Consider the following 17,598-nt stretch of genomic DNA (forward strand, 5'->3'; position numbering starts at 1 on the left):
AGACAAACATGAAAGTTGCAGACCAGTAACATACAAAAATGTATAGTGATTAGTCAAACATAAATGTCTCCAACACACAACACGCTATCACAATTGTGTCTATTGATTCCCGGCCTTTATAAACTTAGATCCAATGAGGGGAAATATGACATTTAGACTTTAATATTGATTTTAGTGTTTCATTGTCAAGAACTAAAAGGTTGGCACGGTACATAGTCCTCAGAAAGGTGCCCATCAAGTCAAGCCAGCTATCAGGATTGTTGTTTACGTACTGAACGCACATTACATTTTCCGCCAGGGAGGCGTAGCACCACTAGTCTGAACCTGAACTAGCTGTGGTCGCTTGATAGACAGAAAAAGCTGGCTGCTTGCTAGCAAGAGAGCTTGCAGAAATTGGCTAGCGAGAAGGATTGAAAAGGGGAATTGAAGCGCCACCACGGATTTCTTGTGGGACAAACGCACCGGCCTCGCTGCTAAAACGGTAAATGTAATTTGCGGTCAGTTTCTGTAATAAAATAAGCCACAATCGAATCAAATTCTGACCAAATAACTAGCAAGGTAGCTAGCGTAAATGTTAGCTGTTTAGCTGATAAACGTAGGCTAAGATGGCGGTCAAATTAGTTACGTTAGCTAACGTTGCTAGCAAGACAGGCTAGCCTAGCCGCCGAACCTTGGTTGGCTTGGCGATTTAACGTTAACGTTGTTGTTTGAAAAGAGTGACAAAAAATGTTTATTGAGATTGACAAGCTCCTTGAAAACAACTGCAATGTTGCTAGTAAGTTACTGCACCATCTTACGAATAAAGATACACAAACGTTAGCAAAATCAACATTAGCCGACGTTTGTTATGCAGCTGGTAAGCTAACGTTAACTTTAGTTAACGCTAAATCTCACTGGCATAATCGTCAATATAAAGTCAGTTTGTTGTTTAGCGTTACTTTTGTTTTGAGTGCGACATTAGCTAGCCAGTGTAGGATAGATAGGATCATGCTCTTCGTGGCTTTGAGGCAGAGATTAAAATGTAATGCTAACTTTTAAAACCAGAGTTGCCCATCACTGGATTTTGCTGGATTTTGTCTATTCAAACATTGGAAGGCTTCAAGCCTGCTCCAACAGTTGTCAGTCTAGCTGCCAGGCCACTATTTTTGCACAGGTTGATGGGATGCTAAATCCTGATGCTCCTACTCAAAACTTGCAGTGTTGAACTATGTTTTCAGTGGTTGGCTGTATTTAAATTTAGACCTCCCAAACAACCACGTTTCTCACCAGAATGTCTTTCTAACCCTCATTTGTTTACCAAGCTGTTCTAGTCCTGCTCCCACCCCAATAAACAGACTGCTACCTCAAATAAAAACCCATAACTGCAATGATAATGCCTTGTTTATGTTCCTCCAAATGTCCTAGATGCCTCACACGAGACGGTACTCGTCCTCGGACAGAGACAGTCGAAGCAGCTACCAAGATCGTTACCGGGACAGGGACAGAGGGCGCAGACAACGGCACCGGAGATCGCCTTCTTTCTCCTCTAGCAGTGACAGAGAAAGAGACAGAGACCGAGACAGAAGGGGACGGGGACAGGGACAGGGACACAGACAGGAAGGAAGTTATGCACGCTCAAGGAGGTATGTTTGTGTGGTTGGTGAGTGTTTCTGTGGGTCTCTATGCTGAAAATAGTGACAATCCTGTGGATGTAATTGTGCTTTTGGACAATCAGTTAGTTGTCAGTTTTCAGGCTTTACAGTGTGCCTCTTTCCTCTGATTCAGTCGTAGCTATGACAATCGCTCAACAGAGCGCCGGCCTTTTGACCGAAGATACTGCGAGGGATACAGACGCTTGGATCAGAGCCGAGAACGAGACCGTGACAGGGAAAGGGAGCCACATGGAGCAGCTGAAAGTTACTATCCACGCGACTTCTCCCCAAGCATGTACGACTACCGACGCGGCCGTGAGAGGGAACGCGAACGGGACGAGTCGTATCGGCGGAAAGGCAGCAGGCGTAAGCACAAACGAAGGCGGCGTAGAACCAGGTCCTATAGCCCATCCTCCTCGGTGAGTACAGCCCGACCCGAGATTGTGTTTTAACCCTCCTGCTCCTGTCTCTTTCCATCTCTCTGTCTTCTTTCACTCAGATCTTTCTGTCTCTTTCTTTCTCTAACCCTTTCTTCTTCACAGCTCCTGGACTTGGTAAGTAGTACAATCTTTATGTTTTGTTTTTGTTCTGTCGGCAGGATTTTATTTTATTTTTTTGTCTGAATGGGCTTTGCTTCAATTGGCATTTCCCTTTCGTAGACCATTTTCAGTTTTTGCACTCATACTTCTATAGCAGTTCATGAATGATCAACCACCAATATTTGCTGCTCTGGGGATGCACAGTCACCATCACTCTCTTACCCCTTCCTTTTGAAACCTTAGTTAAAAGGGTCACATTTACAACATATAAACAAGGCAAAGTAGACCCAGGTGAGTGTGGTAACAGTAGGCTCCCAGAGCAACGAGTGTTGGAGGTTGACTGCTCCTGAACTTCAATGGAGATGAGCATGCTGAAAAGTGAAGATGTCCTATCAAAGTGCAATATTGCTTTAAATTTAGATTTTTATTTAAATTAATTGACATTTAAAATGTCCTAGATTTATTAACATGCAGTTTTTTGTGTGGGTTATGTATGGCCACACTTTTGTATAAAGACGTAAAAGTGAGAAACGGGTTGAATTTGATGTAGTATATCTTTTGGACTTACCTTTTAACTATTTTCTGCTTGATTGCCTATGGTCCTCATTTTATTTCCCATCTTGGATAATAGTCTTATTTAATCTGAGAAGGCAACCTGATAAGTTTTAAATTAGTTATACTACTGTCTTTATTGGTTTTTGCGTTGATGAATGGATATGCCGGTTGCTTCCTTGTTTGTAAGCAGCTGTGGTTTAAAGGTAGAGGGGGGAGAGGAGCAGAGGACAACATGTGATCTTTGACTTGTTCCCTTGCACTATATCCCTATCGTTATATATTTCCTTCACGTGGTGTCATGCGTGAATCGCCCCATGACCACCAAACCCACCTACAACCACTACTACATCAACTACAACCAACACCACCCTCCTCCTCCCTCCTCCTCTACCTGTGCCGCCTGACGCCGTGGCTACGGCTGCCCCTGAAAACCCCCTGTCCCCTTCGGTCGTGTCGTGACCTGCTGATGGCGGTTTGGGGCTGAAAACAGCGGAGCGACAGCCGGACGCGGGCACTGAGTGTGAGGGACGACGAGGAAGGGCACCTGATCTGTCGGAGTGGGGACGTCCTGCAAGAGAGATGTACTCACTGCCACTACTCTATCGTAACCCTTCTCCATATGAGTATAAAAGCATAGAGCATTTACATGACATGGGAGTGCCTGATGATGATGATGCCTTGCTAGAATGCTCTTCGCTCTAGCTGAAAAAGCAGGGTGGATTGCAAGAATGTTGGAGATTTTGAGAGGGACTTTAGATACTTTCTTCTTTTTGTTCTTAGGATTTTTAGATGTGGAACATGTTCTGTGTTTCACAGGCTACTTGACTTTCCTAAACTTAGCATCTCATGTGCAGTTGCTTATCGTCTCTGTCGCGTTTTAGTTTAAAACTCAGTTACAGGTTTAAATCTGTAACTAATCAAGCTAGTTATCTCTCAGTATGAGGGTTTCAGCGGTTTTCTTTGTTTTTTTTGTTTTTTTTTAGTAAACATCTCACACCCACCTCACCTATTTAGTTTTTTCCTAGTACTACCAGAATACATACAGACACTGAATCTATATGATCACTTTTGTCATTCTTTGCATCATTCACTTTTTAGTAGGAATACGAAACATTTTTGATTCTGTCCAGTTTTACCCCTGTGTCCTTTTGGGCAAAGCACAGCCACATCTTGACAGGATGCGCCCTTATTTTTCGATGGCTGCAATTGGTCATCATGAAGGGAGCACTCTATATTTGCGCCCTTATTATTTTCTTCACATGTATTGTAGTGCTATGCATTCAATTATCATAGATTAACTCGAAGTGTTTCAAGCCTGCCAGGTTGAATAGGCAGCCATTTGAAAAGGGGATGGGCGCTAGCATTGATACGCCTGTCACACTTTTGCATTATGTATCCCTACTTTGGTCCACATGTCTAATTCTCCTGTTCCTTCTCTCCCGCTCTCTTTCTCTCCCTTTTCTCTCTGTCTTGTCTTGCAGATGAGATTGTCAGCACTCTGGGGGAAGGCACCTTCGGGAGGGTGATGCAGTGCATTGACCATCGCAGGTGTGTATCAGCTGAAATTGAAAAACAACAGCTGTCAGCCTCAGTCTGAGAGCCTCTCTGGAGTCCTGTTTCTAAGACCTCCATTAGGGAATACCTGTTCACTTTGCTTGATTTTGAGAAATTAGTTTGTTTGCATAGTATTTGTCAGTGGTTAGACTTAAGCTGAATGAGTTAGTATTCAACATCCAGCCTTGTCTTTTGTTTACTGTTCCCAATGAGTAGCTGGTTTTTAAAACCCCTCCATCAGTTCTTCCCCAGCTTTAAGCAGATCCTGTTTTTGCTGCTGTTGTGGTTGTTGGATCACATGTCACTGTTTTACTGCAGGCAGATTAGCGCTGCTGTATTTTAGCCTGCTATGACTGGGGGCCTCTGTGCAAACTATGCCTCTCTTACTATCAGATTAATTATGGAAGAAGTGTTGTCCTATGGCAGCACTAGAAATGCACACCAAGGAAGTTCATTTTCATGGTCAGCGCCTTTAGCAAGTGATACTTCAATGTAAATTCAGTGTCTATCCAGCACCGTAGGAACTGGATTAACTAGACAGAACCTTTTGGATGATTGCTTAGAGTGGGGAGTGACTTCTCATCCTATAAGTGAACTAACTAAACTAAACTGATATTGAGGTCTCTCTTCCATAGAAACTGTACTACTACTAGGTAGTTTAAATTGATCTTTTTCTCCTAGACCCAAATAGATGACTATTCCACATAGTGTTTTTTTTGCGTGTTAAAATTCACAGAGACTTTGTTGCCAGAGGCAAATTATTTGACTGTGTTACATAATTCTTTATTCAGTTTGAATAAATTCAAACTGAAACATGTTGTCAATCTGGTGTCTGGATTTCAGTATAGCAGTCAGATCCTTCTCTGGAGACTGCATTTATTCCCCCATGTGTGGTGTTTGTTACCTCTGTTTTGCTTCATACTATTTTGTGTTAAACAGGGGAGGAGCCCATGTCGCTCTGAAAATTATCAAGAATGTGGAGAAGTACAAGGAGGCGGCTCGCCTGGAGATCAATGTACTGGAGAGGATCAATGAGAAAGACCCTGAAAACAAATAGTGAGTTCTGACTGAGTATGGCTTGTGGTACTGCAGTTACATCAACTTTTAGCTCACAAACGTAATTTACACTATATGTATTTAACTATATGCGTTTCAACTTGAATCCATAATCTTTTCACCCTTACCCAAACAGCTGTCGTGTTTTCCAGTTTGGCAGTTTACCTAGGCAGGGGTGTGGCTGCATTGTTACTGACATTTCGTTTAGCAAGTTCAGTATCTCATATTGTTTCCAGACACTACACTTTCTTACTCTAGTATAAGCTAATGAGACTAGCACTGCCTAACTTACTACAGCAACATTAGCTCTCTATTATACTGCCATCTGATTATCGCTCCTTAAGTGAAGCAAGTGAAACATACAGCTAATTACAAATGGTTTTAACTTCAGCTTCATATTGTGTAGGCTACATTTCTGACTTTTCCTGTCTATTCAGTTTGTGTCAGCACATACACGGCACGACTTGGAGCACCGACTTTCTGACTAATACCATTTGCTGCATCATAGGCTCAATGAATTATGGATGTTGTAGTTCATCAACAGACTGTCTTTGCCTGACAACATAAATCTTTTTTTTTTTTTTTTTACTTTTTAATAACATGGTTGATAAACGACAGGTTTGAATGCCAGCTTTGTAATTCACAGCGCCTGAAATGAATGTAAAACAAAAGTATACTTGGGCGGTTGTTGGTTGACCTGTGTGGGCCGTTCAAATATTAACATTATATAGAAAACACTGTGCTAGATCTGTCTTTTATAAAATGGTTTGCTTTAGCTGTTATATCAGTGAAATAGTGTTTGCATAGATTATCCACTGCATCATCATCATCAGACCTCCTCTCTCCTCTTTTATCTTTCAGCCTGTGTGTTCAAATGTATGACTGGTTCGACTATCACGGCCACATGTGTATCTCCTTTGAGCTGCTAGCTCTCAGCACCTTTGACTTCCTAAAGGAGAACAACTATCTCCCCTACTCGATCAGCCAGGTCAGGCACATGGCCTACCAGATCTGTCTCGCCGTCAAGTGTAAGTTCCCCCTCAGAAGAAGTACATGTTGAAATATTGAGACCTTTTTAATTTATTTAGTTTTAATTTATCTCTCAAGTTTTTTGTCCTTTATTACATTTTAGTACATGAGAGAGTCAGATCAGTAGAGAATTGGAACCACAGACACTTCAAATAATTTAATATTTTTTGTCATTCCTTTATGCTATTTCAGGAAATTGCATAGGTACGTGACAGAATAATTAGGGTATGTAAAGACATTCAAAGACTTTACAGCAGGCAACACATGATAACATCAAAGTAACAGAAAATAATCACAAAGGCAAAGCATACAGCACGTGTAAAACGTCATCAAGGAGTTAAACTAAACAATACAGCATGCTCAGCATAGACATAGCGATGAATACTTGCATAACTACAATGCACCGTCCTGCAGGCTTTACTTGTATGTTGTTGTAACAAGCCTTTGGTCCTAAAGCCCCAAAATAGAGTCTAGCGTTCCAACAAGCACACTCTTCATTCGTTCATTGCTGTTGATCCCTCCACCCCCGTCACTCACCTACATGTGGAGTGGCTTGAGTGAAAGCCTCCATTGTTTGTGGTAGACAGCCTGTAGCTGCATGAGGGCTCAAAGACCATCTCGAGGACTGTGCGGCTATTACTTATCAAGCTTCTCAAGGAAAAGTATTGATCTAGCATCACTGGCCTAGTCTCTTTCGTCTCAAACGGCAAAATCCGTCTAAATTTTATTTGCTGTATTATCCTCAGCATGTTCTTTTGTTGTACTTACTGTATTATGTTAAATAGTCTGTGTTTGTTCTATTTGTATCTATATTTGATTATTTGCTGCTGCCATGACCCAGTTTCCCCATGGGGATCATTAGTTGCAACTTTTTATTTTTTTAAGGTCATTGGTCTTCAGATGTGAAAGGCTAAAGGAGACATTCACTCTTAACACTGTTTTGTTTTTTTCCTCCATAGTTCTCCATGACAATAAGCTGACGCACACAGATCTGAAGCCTGAGAACATCCTATTTGTCAACTCAGACTTCACAATGACCTACAATGTAGAGAAGGTGAGAGAGTGGGATGCAAAGGAACGGGGCAGTAAACTAGGGATGTAACCGCTTGAGAGTTTGATGGTGCGATTATATTGTGAGGGAAGAATTATTTTGCGTTGATTTATTTTTACAACACTATGGATGGAGAAAATCAAACAAGCAACAAAAATAAAAAAAATAGCTGCCTTTTGAAACAAATAATAATGCAGTAACTGCCTCTTGAAAACCACAAATAATGGATTTGTCTTAGTGTAATAGGTTAGTCTTTTACACCTAGACTATACTTGGAAACTGTTAAATCAATACAGTTGGAATCAGGAAGTAAATTATCGCACCAAACGACTTCAGACGACTCAGACAGACAGTACTGCAACACTTGGAAGACACGCTGATGAGAAGAAACAGTGGTATACTTCATTTAACTTTGGTTGGACTAGATAACATACTGTTTTGGTTAACAGTAATTGACGGACGCTGCAATCCCCGTTCCTGCTTTGTTGATGTCGGCTTACATTACATTGAAAGCCCAACTCTTAACTCACCACTACCTTGTTGATTGTGACAATTTTATATTTAATCCCCTGACAGGTTTAAGTTTCATTAAGCAACTTGCCACAACGCTAAACACGTTTAAACTTTCTTTTATTACCTTGACTTTTCGTCAGCGTTCGTTTTGCAAATTGAATATTAGTCTTTTTCAACAACCCTCTGGTCATTTTCGAGGTACGCAACATGCACCAAAACTGCCAATTTCAGTTGCCTTTTGGTGGATAAAAGGCTGGGATGTTCTCTTCTCTCTGTTAGCTAATGTAGCCCCAGAACAAACACACAAATGCGATTCACTCCGGTGAGACATTTTGTCAGGCGCCGTCTCATACAAACGCAAGGCTGCATTCAGGAGCAATGAACCGTAGACAGAGATACAGTAGCTTCTAAAATGTTTATGGTTAGAAAACCGTGGCGTTTTTAAAGCGTGGTTCATAGTGATCGGTTAATTGATACATTCCTACAGCAAACAATCTTTAGGTTTCACTGGCTGGTAAATTCCAAAATGGAGGGAATGGCTGGACGAGAGGACAGTGAGGTCCTAGTCTGTTTTGCTTTTGCAGAACCTGTTTTTTTTTTTTTTTTAATACAGTTTTGTCCTGAATGGAAAGTGTTGCATTACATATTGCCTGGAGGTCTAATGAATAAACATGCAGTACCTGGAGCTAGAGTGTGGAAAAAATGTTTGTCACACTGCAGAAAAAGAAAAGCTGGAAAGATTTTCCATTGGACCCCTGCTATGAAGTGACATAATTTACATAATACTTTGTGCCAAAATATCAGTAAAGCTCAACTGTTCTAAGACAAACACTTAATGTTTTCCTCCTTGCAGAAGCGAGATGAGCGGACGGTTAAGAGCACAGCAGTGCGGGTGGTTGACTTTGGCAGTGCCACCTTCGACCACGAGCACCACAGCACCATTGTGTCCACACGGCACTACCGTGCCCCGGAGGTCATACTGGGTGAGTGTGACAATAGACATTTGGCGTCCCCTCATGGTAATAAAGAAACATGTACACTGCAGGATGGTGATCTTATAACAGAATCTTGAAAGGAAACAGTGGACACTCAACTTGTTCCAAATAAAATGTCCAATATACAATGCAACCTGCCAAAGACAGTGAGTCCAGCGACGCTGTTCTGTAGCTGACCTTGCAGAAAGTCTCTCCTTCAGACTCAGACACCAAAATTACATCAGACAACTTGGAACAGTAGGTCATGTATCTGCGTCATCTGTGAGTTTTCCAAGCAAAAGTGGTCCCATCATACCAGTTGTGTGCCACTAAGCATCATAGTATAACATGGAAATGCAGGGACTGCTTTGTACAATAAGTACACCATTTTAAATCCTTTCCTTGTGTGAAGTTTGTGTGAAGTCTTGAATAGTAAACAAAAAAAAATCAAACACTGAAATATAAATTTGCCAACATTGAACATCATTGTCACTAATACAGGTGCACTGCAGGGTGTAGTTTTATCCCCCTTTTTATGTCCCTTGTATACAGACTACAGACACAGTCAGGCATCCTGTCATTTACAAAAAAATCCAGATGATTCTGCCCTTGTTGCCTATATTTTAAATGCCGGTGACCAGACTTACAGGGAGGAGGTAGAGATTTAAAGATTTATTTTTTAGGCATTTTATGCTTTATTGAGAGAGACAAGAAGGTGTGGGAGAGAGAGAGGGGAGGACATGCAGCAAATGACCACGGGCCGGATTCGAACCCGGGTCGCTGTGGGAAGGACTGAGCCTTATATGGTATGCGCTGTATTCAGTGAGCCACCAGGGCGCCCCCAGGAGGTAGAGATTTGTCAGTGGGTGTGATACAAACTATCTTAACCTGAATATTGGCAAAACCAAAGAGCTGGTAATTGATTTTAGGAAAAAGAGAGAGGAGGTCACCCCTGTTTTCATTAAAGGGCAGCAGATAGAAATGGTCCCCTCCTATAAATACCTGCAGGTCCATATGGACCGCAAGCCAAAATGGAAAGAAAACATCAATGCCATCACTAAGCCAAGAAGGCTTGGACCAGGATGTAATTTCTTAGGAAACTCGGGTCATTTGAAGGGAACAGGAAACTTTTATATGTATTTTATCAGTAGTTTATGGTTAGTGTTACAGTTGAGGATAGGAACAGGATCTACAAACTGATTAAGAAGGTAGGCTGCATAATTGGGTTACTGGGTTATTGGCTTACCCAGAATCACTAGAGGTCATCATAGAGCAGAGGACCATGAGGAAGGTGCAGGCTACATAGTAATACGAGGGTCAAACTTTGTATGACACCTTTAGTGATCATAAGAGTCATTTCAGTTGGCAGCTGATAATGTCCAGATTTTCGGTGTTTTTGTGCCACGTCAATTTAGGGTGTTCTCCGTGCCTTCTGCCAGTCCTGAACGTGGGGAAACCCTGAACACTGCGTTTAACAGATAGTTATTATAGCTGCATGGCATTGCTGGCCTAATCATGTGTAAATAAATCAATTTTTATCTGAACACTTACTACATTAGTATGTGCTTAATGACTGAGGTGCTTCATTTTATTAGCATAGCCTATGCCTTCTGTCTAATACATTAAACTGTTTCTTATCATAGAGGCTTTGATATTCGTAACAAAATGTCAGAAATTAATATAGGTGAGCTGTCAATGTTAATTGTAAAATAGTGAATGAATACAATCAATCAATCTGTTCAGTAAGGAGGAAAATGAAAATGACCAGGTCTCTGTCTGTGCTGCACTCCCGGCAATTCTGAAATTAAAAACAGCAAAGCCACTTAAAAAGTGGCTGGGCCAATTCTTGATTAAAAAAATATTCATTTACTGTCAAATGATAGACAAGCATAAATAACCGATGTACACCCATAGTGTAATCAAGCAGTTGAAACGGTAGTTGGCCGTTCACCAATGACCTTTTAGAGCGTCTGTTGGCTGATTATGATTGGTGGCCGATTGATCAGTGAATCTCCGATACCAGGAGTTTCATAGTTGTCTTGCTCCAGTTTGGTGTTCTCTAGCATTCCACGGCAATATTGGCATGTACATATGTTTGTTCCAGCCAGACTCGATCTAAACAACGCTCTTGAGCAGAGAACACACTAAGTATCACTGATTGGTTTTGGAGGCACTTGGCCCTGCATGAGATGAGATGATTAGTCTCCTCCTCTTCTTAGGAGTAGAGAGAGTGTAGCAGTGTTTAAGTCTTCACACAAATTAGAGTTTTCTATGAATTAATGCAAACCTTGCCCTGTTATTCAGGGCAAGGGTTGTTGGTATTAAAGAAAGAAAGCTGGATATCCTAATGTAGCTATCTTACCTTTCCTGTACTGCCATGGCAATTTTCTGCCAATTGCTGCTGTGACACCCGAATTTCCCCTAGGCGATCAGTAAAGTGCAATCTTATCTTAAAATACTTTAATGTTGTTTGACTTCATTTGGGATGACAGCAAGAATTAATCCCATCGGTCATGAGTATTTTCCATAAATAAAACAATTCCCCTGCATTTTTTTCAGTCTCACCATTCATTATGTGTTTTTGTCCCTCAGAGCTGGGATGGAGCCAGCCTTGTGACGTGTGGAGCATTGGCTGTATCCTGTTCGAGTACTACCTGGGCTTCACCTTGTTTCAGGTACAACAGCAAGCCTGCTGCTGCCAACTGGCTACGTCCATGACTTTGGCCTCATTCAGGTTTTAAGATGAAGGGAGGAGGAGGAGGAGAGTGAGCTGGTTGGTCAGTTGGCTGGCCTGATCTGACCAAATAGTAAAAGAAGTACATGTGTAATTCGCTCGTACAGACAGCATGCATGTGTAGATGACACGCACGCACGCACACACACACACACGCAGCAGCATGCAAACACAGCTGTTAATCTGGTAGGGATTCCTTGGATGCGGTTCTTATTTTTGGCTGTCTCTCTCTCTCTCTCTCTCTCTCTCTCTCTCTCTCTCTCTCTCTCTCTCTCTCTCTCTCTCTCTCTCTCTCTCTCTCTCTCTCTCTCTCTCTCTCTCTCTCTCTCTCTCTCTCTCTCTCTCTCTCTCTCTCTCTCTCTCTCTCTCTCTCTCTCTCTCTCTCTCTCTCTCTCTCTCTCTCTCTCTCTCTCTCTCTCTCTCTCTCTCAAAATGTTGGTCGCCTAATTCAAGTTTAATTAATGTCTCCTTCAGACTCATGACAACAGGGAGCATCTGGCCATGATGGAGAGAATCCTGGGACCAGTACCCTCCAGGATGATTCGGAAGACACGGTCAGAAACTACACAAACAAACATGACTTTTTATTCCATCAAACATGCACCTATATTTATACGCATGCACGCAATCTGTTCACACTTATTCCCCTGCCCCCCCTCAGGAAGCAGAAGTACTTCTACCGTGGCCGTCTGGACTGGGACGAGAGCTCCTCAGCTGGGAAATACGTCAGGGAGAACTGCAAACCCTTGCGGGTAAGAGGAGTGGAGTTGGTAGCGGGAAAGAAATGAATCAACATGATGATTAGCAGGGCCCAAAAGAACAACAGTTTCTTTTGTTTTGCACTGCAGTACCTCTCTTGATTGTCTATTACAATTCCTCTCCATCTCTCTTTCTATTCCCCTTCTTTCTTTGTCTCATCATCTCCTTTTTTGTCTCTCTTCCCTCCGTGTCTCTCAGCGGTACCTGCTGTCGGAGGCGGAGGAGCACCACCAGTTGTTCGACCTGATTGAAAGCATGCTGGAGTACGAGCCCTCCAAGAGGCTGGCGCTGGCCGACTCCCTCAAACACCCTTTCTTCGAGAGCGGCGGGATGGCCGAGGCAACAGCCAGCAAGAGTTGGGAGGGAAACCGGGACATCAGCCGGTGACCCATGAGCCCCCATAGACTCTGAATGGAGATTAAGTTTTTGTTCGTTCTTTTTAATGTGGAGCAGAGCGATGCGGCGACTTAAGGTGGAACTGTTGAATTGATAGGGGCTTCTGATGTTTTCTGTCCTTCATCATTAAAGCATGGACATCTGAACTTCTTGCTCCCTCCTCCCTGCCCCTCTGACTTCCACCTCTGCAGCCACGAGAGGCTGCAGAGGAGAGCAGAGGGACCAAAAGAAACCGAGAAAGACTGGAAGAGAGCCAAAATGAATTTTTCCCCCATTTTTTTTCTAGCGCTCTCAGCCTCAACCGACGACAAATGCCCATGGGAAGATTGTTTTTACCCAAACAGTAGCCCTCTATGCAGCTCCTCCCCATCCTCCTTTCTTCCTTCCTTCCGTCCTTCCTCCCCTCCTCCCCTCCTTCCATCAGCATGTAAAGAAAATAACTGACCTTTCTAAGGAAATGAACACTACTATAGTCAGACATAAAAACTCAGTTTTGGGGAAAAAGTGTCTTCCGATTCTGAAGTTTGAGGAAAGATCGAAAAGGAGATAGAGCTGTATACGCAATGCAAGTCTTCACCCGCATATTTCTAAATGAAATTTTGGAGACCCCCTGTCATCACCGGAGACATGCGAGATATTCTATTATGATTACCATCAAATCATTAAAATTTAATATCACGTTTCCTTGTTTGTGCAAGGCAGATGCAACAGGGAAAACATCATTTATGTTGCCGCAATCAGAAAGGAGAGCAAACTAATGAAATATTTCTCCACAAGCGACGGTTCCAAAGTTCCTAAAAAAACGATGTTGAGAATATCTCCAGCAGTGACAAGTATCGCAAATTTTTGTTCACGTTTTGTCAAGTGACACGTGCACTTTTCCTTGCGCATCATTGTTCATATGTGTTCCATTTCTTTTCTGTATAAAATGAGCATCCCTTATATGGAGACTCTTGCCCGTACTCTCCATCCGTTTGGCCTGTTATTAGCCAATGAGATGATAATGGTGATGGACACTCCACACATATAGGCCTCTATAGCCTGTCTTATTGATAGATATATCTGTTTCTGTTACGTTATGCAATGCTTTTTGGGTGCGTGTGTGTGTGTGTGTGTGTGTAGGGGTGGGGGCGGTGTGGGTGACACTTTGACATTAATGTATTGCTCAGTGACTTCTTTTCTTAGTAGTTCTTCCTCATCATTAGTCTTGGGAACATTCTCACATACTTCCAAACACACATACCACATGAACTGCCTTTTTCCATGTGCGATATGGTCGGACTTCTGGTCTCTCCGATGAGATTAAGCACACAGCTCTTGCTGGTAACCAATGAACCACACACACACAGCTCCTGTTTACGATATTTATTTTGAGTTACAGCAGGTCATAGCCCCCCACCCGCCACCTGTACATGACTTGTTTTTGTATGCAATTAAAGCGTATAAAACTGTATATATGTATGATTGTGTAGAATTAAAGTTAAGTCCTCCTTGCCAAAGGCTTACGGTGCTTTCAGTGTCAGTTTTGGACTCAGCCCTGCCAGGACTGGATGAGACGGGACGGGTGGTAAAGACGTGGATCAGCAACAACAGGTGTGTCCCCACGCCGTCATGCAAGCTTCCCCATCTGTTGGTAAGTTGTCACTCTAGCTCTCATTTCTCCACCTCCACCTCATTGTCCCTGTTCTGTCTCCCTCCCTGTGCTCATACACTTTAGTTCCATCCAATCTGCTGTGTGGGAAAACTGGAGAATAAGAGCTAAAAAGAGATGTGACATATATCAAACATTAAGTATGACGATGTTGCTGTTGAAATCAGCTGAAGTGTATTGCAAATGAGGTTGGGGTATATATTTCTTAAATCTTTGATCTAAAATTCTTAATTTGTGAATATAGAATTGAGGTTATTAGTGATTTTGTAATGTAAGTAATATGCTGATATTTTGACTTCAACAGTAGCATCTTGATCATCCAGGGCATTGGGCCCAATCAAGGCCAAATGTTGAATTGTAGATGGATCCAGGTTCTTTACTCTCCAGCAGACGTGGGCTCAATTCTGAGCTGGTAATGAATGAGTCATTCAACTTTGTGACTCAAAAGCTTAACTTCCCCAGTCAATGAAGCAGCTTTCCTGTCTTAAGGAGAAGGAAGGAATTCTCTCTGCATCAGTGAAGCAAAACAGTGACTCACCTTTTAGTCTGTCTGTCTGTCCGCCTCCATCTGTCTTGTTTTCCTCTCTGACATATGGTCAGATTACCTCATTAGCTGTCAATTTCTCATAAATTGTGCACGTTTGCAGCTGAAATTATTTTATTATGCGAGAATGTGATCATTGATCTAAATAAAGCCCACCCATTCAACTTTAACCCCCACTTTAGATATGAGTTATCCCAGTGTTCAACATGTAAACGAACGGCTGTTATCCTACACAGGTTTGTTTGCATCTCCACTCGATAATGGGATAAACGATGCTTGCGTCTTCAGCTAATCTGTTTTAAGGACTAGAGGTCTAGGGGTCATCAGTCAAATCCCCATAAGAGGAGACAGCGAGAGTGGAGGTGCACACAAGTACACAAACTGGACTACTGGAAGCAATGCTGCAACTGGATGCTGCACTTTACATCTTGGACAAATGATATGAGCAGCTGAACTTGGATACAGCGGCTGGCATTTGCAGGTGTGTACCGTGGTTTCTTTGAGGCTGCCATGCATATTTTGTTAATTTGTACATTTTGTAAACATCAAACAGTAGAGTTTTTGCACAGTTTACAAGACGACAGGCGTGTAGAAGTCTAAGTCGACGGAAACGTCTTCAATAAAGATGCTCTCATTGCAAAGTTCAGTAGACGGTGTGCAGGATCTTTACATTTTTAAAAAGAAGGAAGTGCAATGTAATGTGTAAATGAGCTAATAATGCTGTTCATATAAGCTGATAATATTCTTAGTTGACATGATTACTCCTTGTATTTGCAGATCTACAACTCATTCCAGGTGTAAATTAAAGAGAAGAGTGACAGCGCTGACTTTTCTCCTGGGCTTACAAGGAGTCAAGACATCGGTGTGTAATCCTATGTACTGAAACAACACAGCCACAAAAGCTGGGAAGCACTACCTGACGCGCACATCAACATATCGACACCAGCCAACTCCGGAAATGGATTCCATGAAGTCGCTGGGTGCTCCCCTCAAGCAGTTCACCAGCTGCATGTCTGGAACAAACAGCAGCAGCAAGAGAGGGGCCAAGAGGAGCCAGTCCGTCCGCAGAAACAGCTTCGGCCGCATGAAGAGCGCCGGGAGGAGGAAGAGCCTTCCCTGCAGCAGCCAGAAAGTGCCAGACTCCTGGCTCAGAGCGTACCGGGCTGAACTGAACAGTGAAAGGTAACAGTGGCTGACAAGACCTGTTTACTGTTGAAGAGCATCTACATACAGAAATGAATACATCTACATACATACATCCATGGAAAAATCTATCATGATCTAATGACATTCATTATCTTTAAAAAATAGAAAATCCAGTCTATTAAGGTTATTGAAGTGATTAAAGTTACCTGGTATCCTGTAAAATGTACAATAATAATATTTTTTTTGCTGTTATTTTGTAAAAGTTTGTCACATTTTTTAAACAGTGGACATCTAATTTTGGAATGAAACTCATCAATTACTGTCCAGGTATTCAGCGGACAGTCTTAGCCGGACAGATTTGGCGTTGGCGGCTTAATCTTTGTACTCGTCTTAGGATAAGCAATTACCTCACATGAATAAGCTGCTTGCCCATGTGCCGCGACTGATGTTGCCATGTGCCGTTTGCCGTAGGAAACGACAACAAGCCGCGTTGGCCAAGAAGAACGCTGAAAGGACTGTCAGAACGACCCACTTCAGGAGCCAACACTCCCTCCCAAGGGTAGGTAAACAGAAAAGAGGATCGAAATATAAAAGTTAGGCAGATTTTGCTTGTCAGTATCCACGTGTGATGTTTTTAACTCTTTGTGTCATTGGCTCCTGCAGCGGACGGCCGCTGCCAGGAAACCAGCTGCAGTGAAGGACGACTCCTTCTTCGGAGCGTTCCAGGGCCTCAGTCTGGACGGGCTGATGGGAGGCGCTCAGGCGTCTCCTGCCCTCGCTGCTCCTGCCGCCGGTGGAGCAGACCCGTGCAAAGTTATGTGACATCCAGCAGACTGTCTGCTGTTTGAGAGATTCCCCTACTGAGGAAACTTCAACAGGAGATATTGGACTTGCAGGAGAGAGAAAGGACTCGTGGTGGACGGGTGATTCTAGCTAAAAAATGAAGCTGAGGTTCACATCTTTATTTCCAAAGATAAAAGGGATGGAAAAAGTATACTTGTGTTTGGATTACTGTCTTTATTTTCTTTAGAAATTAATAACTGTTTAAAGGATGGAGCTATTACTTGTTGATTCCTTGACATGATAGGCAATGAGTTATGTTTTGCACAGGTTGAACATTTTGTTAAATTTTGCACAATTTGTATGTCTACTTTGGTCTGCCAAATGAAGATTACTGTATTTTTATCAAATAATGTATGATTAAAGGTTGTGAATGAAGTAAAACTATACTGTACTGAAACCTACTGAACTTGTCTATTTTACCCATCCAGTGCACACACTCCTGAGCCAATGTCATTTCAAAGACTCATTTGAAATCCAAAGCACCCAGAGGCAAAAAAAAAAAAAAATGTCATTCTAGTTCTCCAAAACAACAAATAGGAAAAACAAAAGTGTAACAAACACCTCAGTCTGGTGTTTTTATTGACAGCACTAAAAAGAAATATACTGACATGCAGCACTAATTG

General features: G+C 42.3%; 2 protein-coding genes across 3 annotated transcripts; both read left to right on the plus strand.

Moving 5' to 3' along the window:
* Positions 1-329: 329 nt before the first annotated feature.
* On the plus strand, positions 330-14,244 carry clk2a (CDC-like kinase 2a). Of its 2 annotated transcripts, XM_078290340.1 has the most exons (13): positions 330-481; positions 1,405-1,622; positions 1,765-2,050; positions 3,216-3,306; positions 4,207-4,273; positions 5,219-5,335; positions 6,197-6,363; positions 7,324-7,418; positions 8,782-8,911; positions 11,495-11,577; positions 12,111-12,190; positions 12,298-12,388; positions 12,594-14,244. In XM_078290340.1, the coding sequence occupies exons 2-13, from the start codon at positions 1,405-1,407 to the stop codon at positions 12,780-12,782; spliced, it is 1,614 nt and encodes a 537-aa protein (XP_078146466.1). In that variant the 5' UTR covers positions 330-481; the 3' UTR covers positions 12,783-14,244. The 2 variants fall into 2 exon arrangements, with proteins under 2 accessions (XP_078146466.1, XP_071767974.1); XM_071911873.2 differs by lacking the exons at positions 330-481; positions 1,405-1,622; positions 3,216-3,306 and having other exon boundaries at positions 2,032-2,050.
* A 77-nt stretch (positions 14,245-14,321) lies between these two features.
* Positions 14,322-17,338, plus strand: LOC144542887 (uncharacterized). The gene is made up of 5 exons (XM_078290341.1): positions 14,322-14,424; positions 15,223-15,467; positions 15,764-16,168; positions 16,604-16,691; positions 16,796-17,338. Exons 3-5 carry the CDS (start codon positions 15,945-15,947, stop codon positions 16,952-16,954), a joined length of 471 nt encoding a protein of 156 aa, XP_078146467.1. The 5' UTR covers positions 14,322-14,424; positions 15,223-15,467; positions 15,764-15,944; the 3' UTR covers positions 16,955-17,338.
* The last annotated feature ends 260 nt before the right edge of the window (positions 17,339-17,598 follow it).

This window comes from Centroberyx gerrardi, chromosome 19, assembly GCF_048128805.1.
Source record: "Centroberyx gerrardi isolate f3 chromosome 19, fCenGer3.hap1.cur.20231027, whole genome shotgun sequence".
NCBI lineage: Eukaryota > Metazoa > Chordata > Actinopteri > Beryciformes > Berycidae > Centroberyx > Centroberyx gerrardi.